The sequence below is a fragment of the Salvia splendens genome, chromosome 3 (genome assembly GCF_004379255.2).
Source record: "Salvia splendens isolate huo1 chromosome 3, SspV2, whole genome shotgun sequence".
In the NCBI taxonomy this organism is placed as follows: Eukaryota; Viridiplantae; Streptophyta; class Magnoliopsida; order Lamiales; family Lamiaceae; genus Salvia; species Salvia splendens.
Window position 1 is genome coordinate 33,854,484 of NC_056034.1, and position 22,470 is coordinate 33,876,953.

The following is a 22,470-nucleotide window of genomic DNA, read 5'->3' on the forward strand; positions in this document are numbered from 1 at the left end:
ATGAAGGAATTCATGAGGAAATTCGATACAAGGGAGAAAGCTAGCGATCTATTCGTTCGACTCGCAGAAGAACTCAAGAAGGAGGAGGCAGCTTTAAGCCTAGCCCCGATAAATATCCCTCCACGACCTACAACACAAACAAAAACTTCTACATGCAAAGCCATCTCAACCCAAAACGAAACCTCCAAATCTCCTTCAGAATCCCTAATCTCGGAAGTTACACCTGTAATACCATCCACCCAACCCGAACCCCAATTTTTCTCGCCTACAGTTCCACCCTCTAGTACAGGGGACGAGGGAGTAGAGGCAAGGGAAGGGGATGCGCGTGAAAAGAAGCGTGATGGTGGGGAGACGGGTGGGGATGATAGAGAAGAGGGTACAGGGAATGAGAATGAGGGAGATAGAGAGTTTGACGAGAAATGGAGTGTTGGGGATGAGAGTAGAGGTGATAGGACTGGTGAGGATGTTGTTGATAAAACTGAAATTGGTGAAAAGAGTGAGGATGTGGATAGAGAAATCCCTAATGATGAGGTTGTAGAGGGAGAAATCCCTACTGGTGATACTACGGAAAACACAGAAGAGGAAGGGTGTGTTGAGGGAGAAATCCCGGAGGAATTGAAGGGTGATGTAAGAGAAGAGGAGATTGTTGAGGGAGACGATGAAGAAGATGATGGGACCGAGAAGGTCGTTGATATGGATGTAGACGGACCGAAACTATCTGATAGACCCGAGCTTACTGAGGCGACCAAAATAATCGTAGTACTGGAGGAGGGGCCGGAGTTAGAGGACACACCGGCCACTGAGAGGACAAATCGACGGAATACCCGGCGAAGCAAGAAACTGGATTGGACACGAACGTCTACAAGGGCTAGGCGTTTGAATTTGGTAGATTCGGAGAGCGAGGAGGAAGCAGGGGATAATATCCCCGAGAACCTGGAGATGCCAAAGGAAACAGGGGAGGACATTCCCTAGGCCCAGGAGAACCCAATCGAAATAGAGGAGTTCTCTCCTGAGACCGAGGAGAAACGCTATGCAATGGAGAGAAAACGAAAAAGGAAGCAAAGGCAAGCCTCCTCAACCCTAGAGATTAAAGAAGCCTCCCCGGAACCAATTCGTGTCCCATTTGCCCAGCCGACAGAGGAGGATGAGGAAGGAGAGGAAGCGGAACTAAACCAAGAGAAGGAGCCGGTGTACGAGCAAATGGAGGTATTATTGACGAAGAAGCTTCTTGAAGCCAGTCCATTTTGATGATCCGAAACTGACCGCGACTTGTAATGGGCGCGCTTCAAAGGGAAAGCTCGCAAAGTCCGGAAAGATGTACAATCCTTCATCCCTCCAGGAGATAGAGTCGGAAGAAGAATTCTTGATGTATATATGCGCCATCGGATTCGAGTGGCTGCTGGATCACTGCACGGCAAAGGTGCCCATCGTATTGGCAAAGGAATTCTTCACCTCATACAAGTTTAAGTCCACCATGGACCCTAATGCCGACTTTAGCAGTTTCCTCCTCTTCAATGAAGACATGGTAATGAACATCCGAGAGTGGTCCTTGCGGATGGGGTTGTTTACCCAGGAGGAAGATGATGAAGGAATCTGGAATTAGAGGGAGATAGGGCCCCCGAAGAAGACCGAAGGCTTCGACATGCAGACAGCCTGGGAACTTATTACCATATTGCCAATCTGATACTCCGTTTTGCGCAGGTCTTCCTTGGGTACCATCTTCTAGGTCAAACAAGCGCCGCCCTCACAACTCCAGAACTCTATTTTACTTAGTGCTTGTTGAATGGTGTAAAGGTTGATGCACTTTTTATTAGCAAGTATACAAAGTAGGGATAGTATAGCTAAAGATTAGTACCGGATATCGATCACGGAGAAAGCAGACACAGACTAGCTATCCTATACTAAAACTCAATTACTATTTGGAGAACCGAAAGATTTTGAGAATTTTTTAAAACAAAAGAAAAATTGAAAGCAATAAACAACTGATTGCAGATAAATTACGGAGATAAAAGTATAGAGATAAGAGAATTCTAGGGATGTGCGATCATAGTTATGGTTATCCAAGTTCCAACTACAATATCCTAGGACATTTCTTACTTTGATAGAACGAGTCACCTAGTTTATGCTCATTTCGTACTTTGATACAAACATTAGGGTTGTCAATCCTAAATACGTAACTCCTAAAAGCTCCTAAGACCCTTGAAAAGTCCACACTCTCAATTAACAGTGTCGTTTTAAAGAAAGCTAATTGTAGTGTCTATTAAGTGGATCTAACTAGCCAACCTACTCTCACGATTATGTAGCAAGTTATATTAATTCATCACAGAATGCGTCACTCAAACGGGAAGCATTATTCTTAACTTAAGAAAGAAACAAAGTAAGAACAAAACAGATATTAAATAGAAAAAGAATTGTATAACCAAAGTAGTTACTAACACATCCCTAGAATTCTATTAGTTTAGTTACACATAGTAGAATAATCTAAAAACATAGATTGAAGGGAAAACAATCGGAACATATAACTAAAGCAAACAAAACCTAAAGGTTGAATCCTTGTAGTTTTGATGCTCTTGAATCCTTCTTTAACTCCTTGCACAATGAAGCACTCTAACTTTTAATCTTTAGAAAATATGTTGCAAAAAGATGATTGTTTTGATGAAGCTTGAGGGGGTATATATAGGGAGAAATTCGCCTCTTCTCAAATAAGGAAAAGAATTGTAAAATATGGTTAATCTTGGAGAGAAGTTAGGGAAAATCTGCTAGCCACTCGTTTGTGGCGGACCGCCGCACCTTGGCAGGCGGTCGCATTGCATTGATCCGAGGCTTCTGACTCGTGGGTGGCGGTGGCCACGCATCTCCCGGTGGTCGCATGGCGTGTCTTCATTCTATGCATAGATTTCCCAAAACGGACCGCTAGAGAAGTGGCGACCGCTGAGCGCCGGCGGTCGCCGGCAATGTTGCAGCGGTCCAATTTTTACTCTAGATTTCCCGAAACGGACCGCTACCTGAAACTCTAGATTTCCTAATTCGAGTTTTGACTCCCCTTTTAAGCTCAAATATGCACATTTTTGACAAAACATGTCAAAATACCAAAATGTATAAAATATGCAAATAATGGACATGTAATGCAACTTTGACATTCAAAATGGACTAAATTATGGCCTTAAAACCATGCAAAATCCGAGCGTATCAAAGTTCCCCCTTGGTTATTGGCTGGCATATGCGTGCAACTAGATGACTAGCCACACGGTCCGCCATCTCTACACTTGCCACCTCCTTGGTGCTTATCTGAAAAGGAATGTGAGCATGAAGATGGCGAAGTCAGTGCCCAATCTTCAGGTGTGTGACGCCCCGGAGTTATTCAGGTGCATGAAGGACGGCGAGATTGTGTTTTATGAAGTGGGCAAGCCTGTCCGTGAAGAGGGAGTTGGAAGATTTTGAAGGTCCATCTAATGTTGAGCGTGAGGAGTGGAGGCGTGAGATAGGAGAGGTCCGAAGTGAGATGAGCGCGATGAACAAAAATAGCGCAGCTCAAGGGGAACATGGAAGTGCAAAATAGGCAAATGTCCGAGGCCATCAATGTCATGATGAGGATGATCTCCTCAATGGAGAAGAGATTCCCCCAGGCCTAACAGATGATGCCTCCCAGACCCAGCATCGAGCCTGAACAACTAGGCCCAGGGACCTCCTCTCTCCAAAAAGCCGCCAGTACTCTTGCAAGTACCCTGACCAAGAAGAGAAAGGAAGTAGTGACCAATCTCACCACCGTGTCTATTAAGAAGAATGTAGCCAAGCAAGCAGTGAAGGAGAAAGAGGAACCACCCCATCAGTTCCTAAGAAAGCGAAGGTTGACCACCAGAAGAAAGCATCCCAGAACTCTGGCTCCCATGGAGGCCAGACAGAGTTAAACCCCTCCCCCCAAGTAACAAGTAATTTTACTTTTTAGTAATTTTCTTTTCAGTGTCGTTTAAGCTTGTTTATCTGTTTCCTTGCATGCTTTGGTGTATTTACTTAATTATGTTGCGCCTTATACCACTTAGCCCAATTCTTGGTCTAAGTGTGAGAAGTTCGTGTTGTTACAGTATGTTTTTTATTTCTGTGAATTCCCGTTATTGTTTCTTCTCCCACCTAGTCCATTGCTTGGCCTAAGTGTGAGAAGTTTGTATTGTAATACATGTTTGTTGGTTTTTGTTCTGTTCTTTTCCCACTTAGCCCAATTTTTGGTTTAAAAGTGAGAAGTTTATGTTTTTCTTGTGTTTTTAAAGTCTGGAAATATATGAGCATTAACCGCCATGTTTTCCACTTCACTGAAATGCTTGGGGACAAGTAGGTTTGAAGTGGGAGGGGGAGGAGTTAGTGCAGTCAGTTAAGCAGGAATATATGTTGTTAGTTTTTGAGTCAGTAGAGTGTCAGTTTTTTTAGGATTTGTGTTTAAGTATAAACTGGCGAAAAAAAGCAAGATTCCCTTAGTGAGAGTGATCGAAAAGATGATGCATGTCAATTTTGAGACCTCTTTCCTTAATAAATCAAAATCAGTTTGGATGAAGTGAGAACGATAGAAAAGCCTTGTTTTGATCTAGTTGTGAAGCCTTCTAAAAGTGAGTTAAAAGCCTAGTGTAGAACACTTTCTACTATTAGAATAGGGAAGAGAGATTGCCACTTGATGCTTAGGGGAAAATGACATAGTGGAGTGAGGACTAAAGGCAATAGGAGAAACCAGTTGAGCTTAATTCTTTTGAATCTACTGGACCCACCTCATTTTAAGGGCATCCCTTAGCTAACCAAGTTGAGCCTATTAAAAGTGTTCCTTCTTTTGGCACCTCAACCTTCATGTCATGTGAACAAGGGGGCGGAGTTGTGGCAACTCACCATTCGGGGGTAGGAAGTTAGGTTGAGAAACAAGGGGAAGTAAAGTAGAAAATTAGAAAATAAAACGGGCAGGAAATTCTGTAACCTGACCCAGTAGAATGTTAGTTAGAAAATGGGTAGAAAAAAATCACACCGCTTGGCCCAGGAAGATATATGACAAAAAAAATAGAGAAAAACGGGCAAGAAATATTATAACCTGACCCGGTAAAAAAAGAGAAAGAGAGAGAAAAAAATATATGTTTAGAAAATGGGAAGGGAAAAATGTATAGCCTGACCTAGAAAAAAAATCAGAAAAAAAGAGAGAAAGAAAAGAAGGGTAGAAAAAAATTGCAACTTGATCCAGTAGAAGGAAGTTAGGCAATAAGGCCAAAATGGCCAGGGAACAGCTCCAAATTTTGAGAAGTCAGATTTATAAATAGGGAGGTTGTTTCCATATTTTGTCCCTAAGTTCACATGTCCTTCGCATATTTGCACTTATACTTTTTGAACTTAGGCCCCTAGGATTCTCACCTACACTTACTACAATCCCCTAGCCCCCGTTATAACCAAATGAAAGAACTTAAGGAACTTTTTCTGTGTCAGTAGAACCCAAGGCATCAGTGGTATGGAAAAAGCATAAATGAGTGAATGGTTCTAACGTTTCTGGTGAGGAATGAGTGACCGAGTGAATCCAACAATTGGTGAAAATAGAGGCTATCTTGACGAACTGACTAACTGACTAGATAGAAGAAGGGAGAGGAGAATCTGAGACTGTAGATGATTGGATTGACCTTAAGCTTGTGGGGACGATTGCTAAAACTTGAACCAGTTTATTCATTTGTGTTTTCTTTTTTTGACTGTGTTTTTATCAGTGCTATGTCTTTTGTTTGAGTTTGTTTGCGTCTAGGTCTAGGAGTTTGTGTTCGATTCTTTTCTTTATAGTCAGTTAAGTGATATCCATGCACGAAATATGCCTTATTTCTTAATTTTGTCTTTCATACTTGAGGGCAAGTATAGTTTAAGTGTGAGCAGTATGATAAGGCCAATTTCATGCATCGGTTATGGGGTTAAATTCTATGATTTCTATGAACTAATACACGTTTTAAGTTTAGGTGCGTAGAGAATCTGCCAGGTCAACGAAACGGATGGAAAAATCTACCAGGCAGAGGAAACAGAGGAAAATGGAGTGAAGAAGCTAGCTTGCAACCTGACCTAGGGGATTACGGAAGCAGCTGTGAACAAAAAAGCATCTTTTGAAGGACTTTTTAGGAGGGCAACATCGACAAATCAGCAGAGAAATTACCCTAGAAGTTTAAGCCTCAGCTATAAATAGAGACACAACATGAAGAGAGGCATAATCACTCATCATATTCACTTTTCGCTCTTAGTTCATCACTTCATACACATATTTCTCTGTCCCAACAAGAATCAAGAAGGACACGGCAACTGGGGGAATAGGAATCAAGGGAACCAGCCCAACTGGGTCCACAAGAATCAGAACCAACCATCAAGCAAATATGTTCCACCCCACCAGAGGAACTACCAGGGCAATCATTCAAACCCTCCAGCCAATTACCAAGGTAACCAGGGACCGCGTGTCCATTACAACATTTGATAGCATAGGATTTGATCGGAAGAGACTAAGACTGGTGTGCGTGTGTGCAAAGTGCAGATCAAATAGGTCCAAAGGATTCACTCAACCGCTAGGCCTAGGAACTCCCTAAACTATTTGTCTGTGTCGTTGGGATAACTCTCAATTACTATCAAAACCTTAACCCATTTACTATTGGAGTATCGGGTGGTAAGGATCCATCCCACATAGATGGAAGGGGTAAGCAAGTGTTCAGAGGACTTGGAAGGGGTTGGCTGCTGCCACACAACTCATGGGTTAAGCTTGTTTTAACTACTAGACTTGGAGGAAATTAAAAGTGACTATCTTATCTGCTAGACATAGGGAACATAAAAAGTACGTACGCATGCATGAGTAACAGAGATGAAATTTAACTAGAGAAATTCAACAACTAAACTACTAGACCAGGTAAACTGGTTTCCAAAATCAGCTAGACAATACGTATCATGCAGTGGGGACCATTTTTCCGAATTAGCTATGACGACAGAAAAGCGGCAGAAAGTAAACAACACCAGTAACAGATCTGACTCCTAACTAACTTCTACCTTCATCTTCTCCAACAATCTAAATAAACAGAGGCGAAACAAAGCATCAAGCATATGAAAACAGAGCAATCACAAATCCGACTTCAAACATTACGATCAAACACGAAATGACTAGATCTAAACTACTAGGACGAGCGAAACAAGCAGAAAACAGTAAACATCCATAACCATGCAAATTTCAGAACATCACGATTCAGATCCACAACTCCGTTCAACAATTCAACTCAGATCAACAAAAACCAACTCCAATACGTCAAACCCATACTTCTCAACTCCGATTCAACCAATTCAACGACAAATCAACTCCGATAAACCCGATCTCAACTCAGAATCAAACAAACATCAATTATGAAAAGCATCCAAAACAGTAAATACCAACAATCCAACATTAGAATCAGCTAAACAGAAAACATAAACTTCCATAACTACGATATTTAAGGTTCAACACGGAAATAATAAACGCCAAGCTTCTTAAACGACAGAACAACAGAAAATAAACAATTGTACTTCGCCCTTCACAAGGACGGTGTTACACCACAGGAATTGAACTAGGACAACACGAACTCCCAGAATTTACCCTATAATTGCTTAAGTGCACAGAGAAATATGTGTGTGAAGTGATGCGCTAAGAGCAAAAAGTGAATATGATGAGTGATGATGCCTCTCTTCATGTTGTGTCTCTATTTATAGCTGAGGCTCGAATTTCTTGGGTGATTTCTCTGCTCATTTGTCGATTTTGCCCTCCTAGAAAGTCCTTCAAAAGATGCTTTTCTGCTCACAGCTGCTTCCGTAATCCCCTAGGTCAGGTTGCGAGCTAGCTTCTACACTCCATTTTCCTCGGTTTCCTCTGCCTGGTAGATTTTTCCATCCGTTTCCTTGACCTGGCAGATTCTCTATGCACCTAAAACGTATATTAGTTCATAGAAATCATAGAATTTAACCCATAACTGATGCATGAAATTGGCTTTATCACTACTCATCATCAAGTCAATTACATATAAAAAATTCATAAGAAATGAGCTAGACACTTATTTTTGAATGCCAACTGTTTGATAAATTGTATGGTAGAGGGAGAAGAAAGGAGTGCATGGAGCTGGTATTGAGGAATGATGTTGCTATCACACGAGTATTTGTAAGCTTTCATTTAATACACTTTGTTCTCTCACACAACTTTGTTCTTTCACACAGACTACTTAGAGAAGAGAGAGAGCTAGTGATTTGCCCAAAAGAAAAAAGGATTACAAAGAATGGATAATTAATACAAATCCAAAGAAATTAAATACAATGTCACTTGGGCTTATATAAGAACCAAGGCTAAAGCAAGAAATCGTCTAGATAAAAGATGTTCCAGAGATGGAAGAATTAAACATTAAAAGTAATTAGGAAACTAAACTCTAATTGTTTTTCTTTATGAAAGAGCATCCACATGTCATGTTATTATTGGTGTATTTGCAATTGTAGAATGAAATGTTGTAGGTGATCCGCTCCAAAAACATCTAAACAGTGATGATAGAACAGCGATGTAAAAACGTCTGGCCCCGATACACTATCTCCACTGATAGCAAAAAAGTGTGTTGGTTAAACTTTGCATGTTGCATGATTTAAAAGCATTTGTTTTCTCACACACACTATGAGAGTGAGTGATAGACACATCCAAACACTTGTGAATACATGTTTATCAACGTGATCAACGAGCTAGTAATGAGAGTGCACTAATAACATTACTTAGTTTGATTATTGTTTTGTTTAACTCAATCTTTTTATCCATTTTTTTTAGGCAACATGGAAGTCCAATCCTTAAAATTCGTGTTTCTTTCTTAGTTTCTCGCATTTTTTTGCTTGAGGACAAACAACAGTTAAGTGGGATTGATAAACACGGATTTTGCATGCTTTTAAAGCCTAAATTTGGTTCGTTTTTTAATGCAATGCATGTGATTTATATTCCTAAAATGTAGTATGCTTTATGCATTTTTGTATTTTTAGGTGTTAGATAAGAAATGTCAGAAAAAGACTTTAGAAACTGTACAAAATGGCTGAAATAGAAATTCGGACCTATATGAGGATCTCACCGGTCCGCTGATATAAAGTCAACTGCCACCGACTATGCCAGAGGTCTCTGAAGGTCCAACGATCCATTCTGTAAGTGCCGCCAGATTCCTTACCCAGCAGTCGACCGACACAGGGTCAGCGCTCTACCGAGCCAGATGTCGGAATTCAAAGAATAGTCAGTGACCTGCTTACAACAAGTTAGTGGTCCTCTAAGGGCATCATTAACCCCGTCCCCATTTCCGGCCCCAAGTCCCCTCCACGTCATCATTCCTCTACAGTTGCGGCCCAGGCCCCAACTGCTGTAACCCTGCAGGTTGCGGCCCGGGCCGCAACTAATAAATGACACTATTCACAACTCCAACCTATTTTGAACGTAAAATAAAAAACGCTGGAAATTTATAACACGAAAAATTTAATTTCATCGAATACTGCAAAATTACAACATAGAAATTTTAAAACTGAAAATAAAATACATAAAAACATAACGTCAATGCTGGAGGTATTTTTTCGAATTCTAGGAAGAGATTTGAAGTTTAATGTGAAGTTGAATGTGTATGAAAATGGAGTAGTATTTATAGAAAAAATTTTTGAATTTAAAAAAAAAAATTGGTTGCGACCCGGCCCGAGGAGCGTGTAACACTGGGCCGGGACTCTACAGTTGCGGCACGTCACCGTGCAACGCCGACAGGCCGGGAACGCGGCCCCGGGACGGGCCTGGGCCTTGACTCTCCTCCGTGCAACGCTCGGGACGGGCCGGGACTCGCGAGATGCGGCCCGGCCCCTTGCGTTACAGATGCTCTAAGTTCGTGCGACGAATGTGTGCAGCCCTAATTCAAGCTAATCCTTAGCTATTTGAGCTAGAATTGGTACCAAGTCAGAGAATGATCCTCTGAGTCTATTAATACAACCCATAGCGCATCAATGAACAAGTTTAAAATTTAAGAGCCAAGAGAAGAGAAGATCAAGGCAAGAAAAGATGCGAAGCTTCAAGATTCACCTTTCGGGTTTTATCCAGTTGTTATTTCATGTCTAGATTTTTATATATGTTTTTTGCTACTTTGTTGTGGGTAGCAAAATTTTATGAATTTTAAGGATACAAATTTCAATTTTGATATCCAAACATTTCAATTATGTTTGTTAATGCCTTTGGTTTCTTGAGAAATAATGAATGTACGTACAATTTAATGATAAATGGGGGTAATCAAGAAATGATCCACCTATTAGATTAGAATTTATAACACAACATTACATATCCCCAAAAGGGTAAACCTAAGACTCAGGGCTTTTTATGGGCCTTAAAAACTGGTTGTAGTTGCATGCGTTTGATTGGAGACTGAAACGGTTTTTTGGTACGCTCAGGGCGCTTAGGTGTCGTTCAAGCAAGGATATATCCTACTGGTCAGGATAGAGATCCTAACTAAGCCTAGACCCTGGTTTCAAAAATTCCTCAACCCACTCCTACTGATCAGTATAGTGGTGGTAAGGGTCGAATCCCACAGAGATGGTGCGTTAAAACTGTTGTGGTGATATTCTGGATAATTTGGTTAGCTACCACGCTCGGGTTGAGTCTCTACCTAGGCAAGAACTTAAAGGTAATTTCCTACTGACTATAATGGGGAACGAAGTGTAGAGGTGTAGCTGTGTACGTGGAAATGGGGAGACATTTTTGTAACAGAAAATATTTGGAAAGTACGGGATTCTATTTTGGGCTAGACAGAATATTCAGAGGGTAGTGGTAGTCATGGTGACTAGGCTGACAGATCTGCACGTTATAACTAAAAACTAAAGGACAAAAAGCAAAAAGCATCTAAAAAGCAAAGTGGTCCCCAACATTAGACTTGGACATCATCTTCTCCAACAACACAAACCAAAATCAGAAAATAATTTCAGATTCAACACGGAAACACAGTTTATCAATTCGCGAACACAGATCCACAAATAAGAACACCAAATCTGAAATCAAAAACACAGAAACTGCAACTCCGCGTACTGGTCAATAGGAAGCGAAACGCACTCAAACTAAACTTCACATGCAGCGATTCACTTACGATCGAACAGTTCCACGTTTAACTAAGGAAATTGCGACGGAAACAAGGAAAGAAAAGATTCAGCACTTAAACAACAAGGAACCTTAGATCTAAGCTAACTAGGCGGAATATGAAGGAAAATAAATCAACACAATAACCGAAACGGAAATCAACTTCATAGCATAAACACGTTCGGATCTTCAACAAGTACTTCAAAAGCAGAAAATATCCAAAAGCAACAAAGATCCAACGTAAGAAAGCAAGTAAATTAAACTACGAAAGCGAATAAAAGTGTTTTGCCACTCCGGGCGATGAAATCTCTAAGCTACGGTCTTGCTGGCTGGAACGGACGATTTGGAACTCCGGGAACATCTAGATCTTCAAGTGACCATGGCAGTGGCGAGGAACGAGATTTTGGACTGGGCTGAAAGACTAAACTCCGAGAGAACTCTCCTAAAAGTGATGATGATGAAAAATCCTCCTTTCTCTCTCCAAGTGGCTTCCTTTTATAGGGAGGCTTACCCTTGATTTTTAGGGTAAGACCTTGCGGTGAAATGACTTCTTTGCCTTTAATTGTGATTGAGCAGTCCCAGCTATCCTCCTTCTCCATCTCGAGCCATTTTTGCATGTATACTGGTCAGTACGTAATCGTCCTGACGCCCTTTTCACTTGAAGTGTCTGAAACTCTGCCTACTGGTTAGAACGCTTACCCTGCATGCTTAAGCAACTAGTTTTGCAGATATAATTCAATTATGCACATCATACTGACCCGTAACCTAGGCCTAGAATACGACTTATCAAACTGCTCACACTTACCACATGCTTGTCCTCAAGCGTGAAGAACAAACAAAAAAGGAATAAGTCGAATTCTAGCCTGGTTACTCCCCTGACCGACTCTACCTAAACTAGACTCTATACTACAACGACGCAAAGAAAAACACTTGGTCAAACACAGAAAAAACACACAAACACACAAACACAAATAAAACTAAAACACAAAGATTGGGCTATATTTTCAACCATCCCTTACCTCGGGATCTGGAGCAATCCGGCCTTAGACAGCCTTGAACTTCTGCCACCCCCCATTCCTTCCTGGTCAGTATATCCGCTTGTCAAGATCGCCCAAACTCTCGGCCAAACACTAGATTCACTCGGTCTCTCATACCTCACCAGGAATGTTGGGACCGCATTCTCTCAATATGCTCAACCACACTTGCTTCGGACTTGGATCTCACGCGCAGCTACTGAAGGGCTTAAAGGCTTGTAATGGGGATATTAGGTTGTAGTGTTTTGGGGTAGATGTTCATAAGGCTCTAAGTTTCAACATTTCTATTTTATTGATGTGGGGGGGGAACTGTGTGCATTAGGCTTCTGATCAGTTGCTTCTTAGCTGGCACTTCTGGCTTGGGTTTCCAACTGGTTAGTATCATCTTGTGGCTTTGCCACCCTTATTCCTTATCTTTTTTGTGTGGTCAAGTTTCTGACCATTTTCTCCACATTCTTCTCTCTTTCTTTTTTTTTTCTTTTTCCTTTTGTGGCTTCGCCACCCTTATACCTTCTTCTCTCCCCTTTTTTTTTTCTTTTTTGTGGACCCGGGATAACTCCCTGGTCGAGTTTCTTCCGAACTTTCTTGCCCAGCTGGAGTCTGCTCTCTTTCACATCTTTCTGGCCAGTAAGCTTCATTCGCCTCATGCCTTGCACACACACAGCCCCAGCGGCTAGGGGTATTTATCTGGATAAAAGAGTTGGGAAAAGAGGTTCTAAGGGTGGGGTTTTTTTTTGGGGGGGGGGGGGGTTCCTACTGCCTTCAGTGTTTGCTACCCGTGGTCACTTCATCCTAGGCAAATTGTGGCAGCCTCTCCTTTTTTTCAATATTTGTGGAAAGTGGTTCCACTTTAAGCTTATAACTCACATTTGAAGAGGGCTTTCGCGTTTGGCTCTAAGTATGGGCTTTTCTCTCATACTCACATCATCTATCCTAACTAGGAGGTACTAGGGAGGGTGGTTTCAGTTTTCCAGCATGTCTTATTTCCCTCAGTTCCCTTCACCGTCAGCTCAAGACGGTTGAGTTTTAAGCCCAATCAACACACAAATTAAATTAAAAAAAAACTAAACTTAACAGGACACTAACACAAGCACGAACACAAAAACTACACATATACACATATACACATACTCATCATACTGGTCATTGCGTCCCCCCTCCCACTTTACAAGTGTCTGCCCTCAGATAAGGCTGTGAGGTGGAAAATGTAATGACCAGTATGATGGACACATAGACAAACATACAGAAACAACAAATTAAAACTAAAACTTCTCACACTTAGACTATGGAATAGGCTAAGTGGGAGAGTTTGAAAACCTAAACAGACCAACAAAACACACATATATATAAAACTCCTCACACTTAGGCCGTGCAACGGACTAAGTGTGAGTTAACATGCGTACGAAACAAGAAAAAGGAAAAAAAACAAAAACATGCTAACACCAACAAAAACTTAAAAACAAACAGAAAGCTAAAAACTAACTTGTCAGGGTGGGGGGGTGGTCTAGCGAAGTCTCCTGCTCCTCCGTGGGGCAGGTGGTGTAGGCTGCTTTTCTAGGGTTTCCTCTGCCGTTCCAGTTTGATCCTCATTTTCCTTCGCCGGTTCCTCGGCCTCTGCCGGCACCTCGGCGTTCTCTTCCTCGGGCTCTTCTATCATTGTCTCTGGTGGGTGGGTCTCATCGTCCTGGCCTCCATGGCCGCTTGTTCCTGTAGCTGGTTCCTTCTTCCGGCTGGTCACTTCCTTCAACAACTCATCTATCACGGATGCCATTCGGCCCATCTCCGTGATCAATCGATGGTTCTCCTCTCCTAAAGTAGTCACTAACGTCTCCATAGCATCTTGCCTCTGAGCCAATGTCCTCTGCTCTGCAGATCCTTCCAACATCCGTTCCACTACTCCCGCTAGCTTGACCATTTCTGCCTTCAACTGCTTATTCTCCTCTCTAACTTCGTCCATTGCCTTCTCCATTCTGGCTTGACGCTGTTCCTGGTCTGATGCCAATCCGATCATTTCTGCCCTTATCTGTCTGCTTTCCTCCGCTATTTCCTCCACAGCTTTTTCCATCCCCTCTTGCCTCTGGTCGTGTGCCGGTGCTTCATGAGCTGCTGCTAACCGAGCAGTGGGTACAACTTCCTCTCCCATCGCATAGAAGTGTGGCACGCCTTGCCTCATGTACACCGTATTCGTCCGGACGAACAGGGGGGTATCAAACAATCCTGGGGCGTCCACCATCGTCAAGGGGGTTAAGTCTTCGTCCTCCGAAACGGTGATGTTGTCTCTAACAAAGATTCCCAATATATGGCAGAGGGAAATATTCCGTGCTGGGTGGGTAGCGAAGAGGTGACATGTGTATGCAGTCCAGAACCCTAAGTGCAACTTCCTGCCTTTCTTGGCACACCACATAAGATACAGCTCCGTCATCGATGTCCGGCCTGCCGAATTGGACTGTCCTAAAAGGTTGTAATCCAAGATGAGTTGAACCAGGCGTAGATTAGGATCGTTGAGATGGATAGATCGGGAGATAGTGGACTGAAATTGTCCTGCCCCGGGGTGAGTAAGTTCTTCCCAAGCTACTTGGGGCTCGAATTCCACATGCCTGCGGGGAATCCCCCGCTCCCTATCTCTCAACTCGGGCCCTATGGCCTCCTCCAAACTGCATATTCCTAGCCGAACAGTCCATTCAATCAAATTCATCCTAATCTCACCTCCAAATACTCCGAAACTGATACACTCTACATCCAAATCCGTTGTGACCTTGAATCGAAAGGTCGCGAAAAATTCTTTGGTCAAATCGACCGGAACATTCAAATTCTCATTTCTTAACAGCCATTCAAAACCCAACTCTTGCACAAGGGTGAGAAACGATTCCCGAACCTTCAGTTCATCTAATAAGGGGAGATGAATTACCTTTCCACACTTAACCTTCTTGCCTTTTGCGTTCTTGGTGCGATAGATGGATTGGAGCTCCTTGGAGTCAAAAAATTTCATCTCCTCCACCACGTCATCTGTGAGCTCCACCGTCCAACGCTTATATCGGAGTGGTTCTGCAGGTGGATGCAATAATTCCCGATGATCGTTAGAGAGTTGCTGCTCCTTGTACTCCTCATCTTCCATTGTCGTATCGCTATCGGATTCAGATTCTTCACTGATCTCATATTCACTGTCACTTTGTGTTTGCCGGTTTGATGGGGTCCTCGGGTCAGCCTCAGTGATCACTATGCCTGTGTTCACGGTACGCGGTTTTTTGGTACTCGGCTTGTTCTTCACAACAGCTTTTCATTTCCTTTTTCTTTCTATCTGGTACCTGGCTTCCTCCTCAGCTTGGAGTAAGGCCTCGTCCTTCTCAGATCCAGCAGACCTTCCTGACTCTGATGTAAGGTTCGGTCCCCCAACCATTCCTTCCGTTGTCGTGCCCGGTTCGTTCTGTACTGGAGACACCCCTGTGTCTTCCTGATCAGTAGCTTGAAACAATTCACCTTCAGCCTCTTTCGGAGTGGCTCGCTCTTCCTCGCTTGCGATCTCTATGGGGTCCTCCGCCGTGTTCGGTTTGGCCCTACTGGAGGCCCACTTACCTAAACAACGTTGCGATACCCTCTGCGGCTTGAGCGAGTCTGCCTTGGGGTCTGCTTTCACCACCAGTTTTCACCTGATCGGAATCGGTTTTACAACCTGAGGTGCCACTGGGGTGGGTGCCTCTACTTCCGGCTCTGCTGTCTCTGTTCCTGCATCCTTGGCTTCCGTAGACGCAGTACCTTCCTCTTCTACTTGTACTTTATCATCCCCGGCTTTCACTTGGGGATCTACTGGTTCTTTTTCTTTGCTCGGTACCTCTCCTTCCACTCCTACCAACTGGAAAGGTCGGCCTTTCGGTATGGTTCCTGATGTGGCTTTCTCCCTGTTTCCTACTGCCCCCAATGCGAGGTCTAGACCCTCAGCCATTGGTGCAGTGTCCTCTTCTCTCCGGTTGACCCTGTTCAGAATCGAGTCAAATTCTTCGTCTGTCATGAGGCCTTGTTTTCTGGCCGATTCATTCAAATCTATTTCCGGCCTTCTCACTTCTTGAAATACCGGTTCCGCTTCCGGCGTTTTCTCTGTTCCTTCGCTCCCCTCCGGAGTTGTCTTGCCTTGGCTCGACTTTTTCTTACGCTCCTCAGAGTCGGAGTCGTAATGTGCGGCGATAGCGTCGAGTTTTGCCGATTCCGGTACTGAATCTGCTGCATGACTTACCGGCGCAGGCGGAGCTTCGTTGGATGTGGTTCCGACGCCCCCCGTTTGACCAAAACCAGTCAATGCCGCCGTCCAGTCCCTAGTTGGGTCCTGTTGGCGAAGAAATGCCATCATGGTATCCAAAGAAACCATGGGCGATGGCTGAGCGACGGGTGCTGGTGGGGTTGGCTGTGGTCTTGCCTCCGGGGTTTCTCGGCGGCTGGGTTTGTTTTTCTTGGCGAATGCCTTCTTACCCATGAGAGGAAATTACGATCTGGAAATTAGGGTTGGGAGTCGGCGGAGATGAAAAAGGAATTTTTCGAGAGAGAGTGTAATTGCAAAATGAGGGTTTGTGAGGGGGAAAAGGTAAAGCGGTATGTTTATGTGGGAGAGAGAATGCAGTTCCAGGTGGTTGTAACCGGTTATCAGGGGTAGCCGGTCGCGACGTTTCAGACGGGAAGGGCGGTTGAGGTTTCTGGCCTCTGATTGGTCCGCGCGTCTTTTCCCTCTGCTCACGCGCCATTTTTCCTGCTGCCACCCTGCAAAAGCTGCACAAGTTTTAATTCAAATTTTTGTCCTCTCCATAACTTCTCCCATACTTACCTAAAAAAAAGAAACTAATTCAAATGGGCACTTAAATAAAGTTTTGAAATAGCACCAGATAAGTAATCCCTTGGTCAATGTGCACTTCAAATTAAAATTAAGGCCCGAAAATATTTTTGGATTTTTAGGAATTATCTAGCGTGCAAAGATTAATTACGTATTTACAATATTTACAACTTCCTTAGGCAATTTGGAATTCAACTTGGCCAGTATATGCAAACTATTTTCAAAGGGAAACTGGCCGCGCGGAACTCCAAATTCCTATCTTACTGATCAGTATGAAACCGATGTAAGTGGTTGTAGTGGAATCTCATCCACCACACCCACCTCGCTATTATCCCTGAATATTTTCAACCTATGCCCATTTACTATGAAAGGTTCAGAGTTAGAGAAAATCCCTGATTCTACTGCCCCATTAGATCGGAGCGCAGTTATGATGTAAGGTCCTGTCCACTTGGACTTGAGTTTCCCTGGCATAAGCTTCAATCTTGACTGGAAGAGTAGTACTTTCTGGCCAACATGGAGCTCCTTAGTTCTCAGATTTCGATCATGCCATAATTTAGTTCGTTCTTTGTACCACATGGCGGAGTCGAATGACTCCAATCTAACTTCCTCAAGCTCCTGCAGTTGCAGCTTCCTTTCCTCTTCACAGGCTGTAGCACCCATATTCACTTTCTGTACTGCCCAGTATGCTTGATGCTCGATTCCAACTGGCAAATGGCACATTTTTCCAAAAACAATCCGGTAAGGGGACATGCCTATGGGGGTCTTGTAGGCTGTTCGATACGCCCAGAGAGCATCCTCTAACCTTACACTCCAATCCTTCCTAGAAGTGTTCACCGTCTTCTCCAAAATTTTCTTTATCTCGCGGTTAGAGATTTCTGCTTGGCCATTTGCTTGTGGATGGTAAGGGCTGGATAGTCTATGGTGCACGCCGTATTTCTTCATTAAGGCTTCAATTGTGCGATTACAGAAGTGTGTACCTTGATCGGATATGATCGCCCTGGGTACACCGAATCGGCTGAAGATATGACTCTTTAAGAACTTGGCCACTTCCTTGGCTTCACACGTGCCTGTGGCCTTGGCTTCTACCCATTTGGAGACGTAGTCTACAGCAACTAGGATATACAGATTCCCATAGGATGAAGGAAAAGGCCCCATGAAATCCATTCCCCATATGTCGAATAGCTCGCAAACTATTACGGGTACCTGCGGCATTTCATCCCGGGCAGATATTCCACCGGTCCGTTGGCAACGCTCACAACTTCTGCAAAACTCGTACGCATCTTTGTTGAGGGTTGGCCAATAAAAGCCGCTATCCAAAATCTTCCTCGCCGTCTTCTTGGACCCGAAATGTCCTCCGCATGCTAATGAATGGCAGTGGGTTAAAACATCCCCCTGCTCCCAGTCAGGAATGCACCTCCTTATCACTTGATCGGACCCTACCCTCCACAAATAGGGGTCATCCCAAAAGTAGTATTTCACTTCACTCTTGGTCCTCATTCTTTGGTCCTTGGTAACACTCGGCACTTCTGGAAGCTCTCCAGTCACTAGGTAGTTGGCCAGGTCCGCATACCATGGTTCCTGCCCTACCTTCTCTTTTCCTTTTGCCGTATCATTCTGACCAGTAAGCTTGAACACTTCTTCCCAATCAATTCTTCTGGGCGCAAAAATCACCTTACACAAATGTTCCTCTGGAAATTTATCGTGCACTTCGTCACCGTTTCCATCTTGCACTATTCTGCTCAAATGGTCTGCCACCTTGTTCTCGACTCCTCGCTTATCTTCTACCTCACAGTCGAATTATTGTAACAAGAGTACCCATCGGATCAAGCGTGGTTTGGATTCCTTCTTGGCAATCAGATACTTAATCGCCGCATGGTCAGTATACACTATGACTTTGGATCCCAACAAATATGGCCTGAACTTCTCGAAAGAATACACCACTGCCAGCATCTCCTTTTCAGTGGTATCGTAATTCCGCTGGGCTTGATTTAAAGTCTTGGACGCATAAAAAATTACGTACCTCTTCCCGTCGATCTTCTGACCCAGCACGGCTCCTACCGCAAAATCGCTGGCGTCGCACATTACTTCGAAAGGATGGTTCCAGTCAGGAGTCCTTATGATAGGTGCGGATGTCAACTTTTCCTTGAGAAGGTTGAAAGCAGCCTTGCATTGCTCATCAAAGATGAATTCCACGTCATTCTGAAGTAATCTAGTAAGGGGCTGGGCGATCTTGGAGAAATCCTTGATAAATCTTCGATAAAATCCGACGTGCCCCAGAAAACCCCTTATTCCCTTCTGATCAGTAGGGAATGGTAATTTGGATATAACATCTACCTTGGCTCGATCCACTTGGATACCTCTTTCTGAGACCACGTGTCCTAAAACTATCCATTCGGTGACCATAAAATGGCACTTTTCAAAGTTCAAAACTAAACTCTTTGCTTGACATCTTTCCAAAACTATATCCAAATGGTGAAGGCAAGAGTCGAACGAGTCTCCATAAACCGTGAAATCGTCCATGAATATCTCTATGCAATCCTCAATCAAATCGGAAAATATGCTCATCATACATCGTTGAAACGTACCTGGAGCGTTGCAGAGGCCGAAAGGCATGCGACGGTATGCATAGGTTCCAAACGGGCAAGTGAAAGTGGTCTTGTCCTGGTCCTCAGGATCTACGTAAATTTGGAAATACCCGTTGTACCCATCTAGAAAGCAGAAAAACTTCTTCCCAGCTAATCTCTCCAACATTTGGTCGATGAACGGCAGGGGAAAATGGTCCTTCCTGGTCGCATTGTTCAGCTTACGGTAATCGATGCACATTCGCCAACCCGTGACTAGCCTCGTTGGGATCAGTTCATTCCTCTCATTCTGAACTACTTGGATGCCCGACTTCTTTGGGACCATGTGGATCGGGCTGACCCACTCACTATCCGGTACTGAATAGATAATCCCTAGCGACAACAACTTCAAGATCTCCTTCAATATCTCTTCTCGCATGTTAGGGTTTACCTTCCTTTGAGCATCTCGATGTGCCTTCGCTCCTTCCTCCAACCTAATGTGGTGCATGCAGACATCGGGGCTAATTCCCACTAAATCTGTAAGACTCCAACCAATCGCCTTCTTGTTCTTGCTCAGCACGGTCAGTAGCCTAGCCTCTTGTTCCTTCGTAAGGCTGCTACTGATGATCACTGGATATGAGTTCTCTTCTCCGAGGAAGGCATACTTCAAATTTGGTGGTAACTTCTTCAGCTCAACTTGAGGTGAAAGTGTGTCTTCGGGTAGAGGGTTTTTCTCAATCTCTCCTTCTTTTTCTAAATCTCCCTCCGAGGGTTCTTCTATACTGGCTGGTAACTGAACCCCTGCGGCTCCAATGAACTCCGATTTCTGACAGAATTCCTTGATTGCTGCTTCTATTTCCTCATCAGTTAACCCTTGGCTACTGATCAGATCGCACCATGCAGCAGCTTCGATGTCAGCCTGCTCATAAACATCTAACGCTTGGAGTTTCTCCTGCAATAGTTCGGTCTCAAGAAAATCTTGGACAAGGGGGTCAATCACATCAACATAACACAAATTTTCAGAATCAATCGGTTTCTTCATGGCTTCATTGATATCAAAAGTGAATTTCTCTCCATGAAAATCAATGCAAATTGTCCCCTCGGCCATGTCCACTATTGTCTTAGCCGTTCTAAAAAATGGCCTTCCTAACAACACTCCACTAGATTCCCTAGCTTCATGCTCACTCATTTTGATCACATAAAAATCAGCAGGATAGGTAAAATCATGCACTCTTACTAACACGTTTTCTAAAACTCCTTCAGGACTTATGCACGACCTATCAGCCAGTTGGATCAACACCCTAGTATTCGACAATCTAACTCCCTTCAATTTGTTATAGATAAACAACGGCATGACATTTATGGATGCCCCCAAATCACACATTGCATGTTTGACCTTCACATCTCCTATAGCTATAGGCAGAGTGAACATACCTGGATCGGCTCTCTTGGGTGGCAACTTCTCTTGCACTATTACTGACGCTATCCCTTCCACCATAATCTTGCCATCCTTCTGGGCTCTCCCGGCTATGAAGTCCTTTATGAATTTCCCAAGAGGGGGTAGCTTCACGGCTTGGAGGAATGGTATGGTGACATCCAACTTCCCAAAAATCGACAAGTAGTCAACCGGGTTCTCTTTCTTCCTCTTTATAACAAATCGGAATGGGAATGGTTTCTCCCCTTTTTTCTCCTCTACTGGTTCCTCAGCAACCTTCTTGGAATTTTTCTTGGGTAGTTCCTGGGTCTGAGCCTCCATTTTGGGCTCTACCTCTTGAGGAGGTTCATTCCTGGTCAGTAGGGTGTCGGGTTCACCTCGTACACTTGGTGTATCATCCAAGAAGAATGGATCTTTCATCCGAGACATAGTTCTCCCTAATTCTTCCGCTGAAATGGTATCACCTCCTATCTTCGTTCCATTGGATCCTCCACCAGGTTGTTTCGGTTGAGGCGCGTCATAAGTGGTTCCTGACCTCAACGTAACCTTACTCACATTTGCCTTTTCGGACATTTGGACAGTAGATGGGAGTTTCCCTGCATTTCCCTTCAAATCACCCACCGAACTGGCCAGTTGAGCTAACTGCCTACTCATCATATCCATGTTCGCCTTATGTTCCTTCTGGGCATTTTGCATCCCCTGCACGACCTCATTATGGGATTGCAATTCTCCTTTGATGCTCTGTTGTGAAGCTAGCATATCACCCATCATGTCCTCTACGGATCTCCTTGACCTGTTCGAGTTTTGGAAATGACTTGGCCCTTGGTGTTGATAGTTCTGGGAGTTTTGTTGGCCTTGATTAGGCGGGTATTGGTTATACTAGGCAGGAGGGGTGTACTGATCTTGAGGATATTGATTCTGGTGTTGGCCTTGGAACTGATTTTGGTTCTGATGGTTTTGGGGTCCTAGGTTTGGCTGATTTTGGAAGTTTTGGAAGTTTCTCTGGTGGGGTGGCACATAGACAGGGTTCGGGTTCTGGTTTTGTGGGTTTTGGTTTTGGGAATGTTGGTTTCTTCCTGACCAGTTGGGCTGGTAGTCTGGGTTTGCTGGTCCACGGTTAGGGTTTTGGTTCGGATGAGGGTTATACTGGTTCTGACCTTGGTTCTGATTTTGGCTCCCGTCACCCCATCGGAAGTTTGGATGATCCCTCCATGGTGCATCCCGTTGCCTACCTTGAATCCAATGCCCACTAGAATTGAAGTACCCCGCAGAATTAACTTGCTCCATATTCCCGAAGTCAGTAGGCTGATCATAGTTTGGTCCTTGATTTCCCTGCTCTGCACCCTTGTAATTCCCAGTTGGGGGAGGTGGTGGAGTGCTCTTCTCGATCGCCCTCAGAAGTGACTTCTTTAGCTCATCCATTTTCAAATCCATTTTCTGCTCCAGTGTATTTTCCTGATCAGTAACCGAGGCAACAGCAGCCCGCTCTCGATTGTATCCTTCCCTTGAATGGT

The 22,470-nt window shown here is 43.8% G+C and overlaps 1 protein-coding gene across 1 annotated transcript; it reads left to right on the top strand.

The window, feature by feature from the left end:
* Positions 1–972, top strand: LOC121796897. The gene has a single exon (XM_042195665.1). The coding sequence runs from the start codon at positions 1–3 to the stop codon at positions 970–972; it is 972 nt and encodes a 323-aa protein (XP_042051599.1).
* Positions 973–22,470: the final 21,498 nt, after the last annotated feature.

Excerpts from the sequence above, each read along its gene's own strand:
- LOC121796897 (XM_042195665.1), top strand. The coding sequence starts at position 1 with ATGAAGGAATTCATGAGGAAATTCGATACAAGGGAGAAAGCTAGCGAT.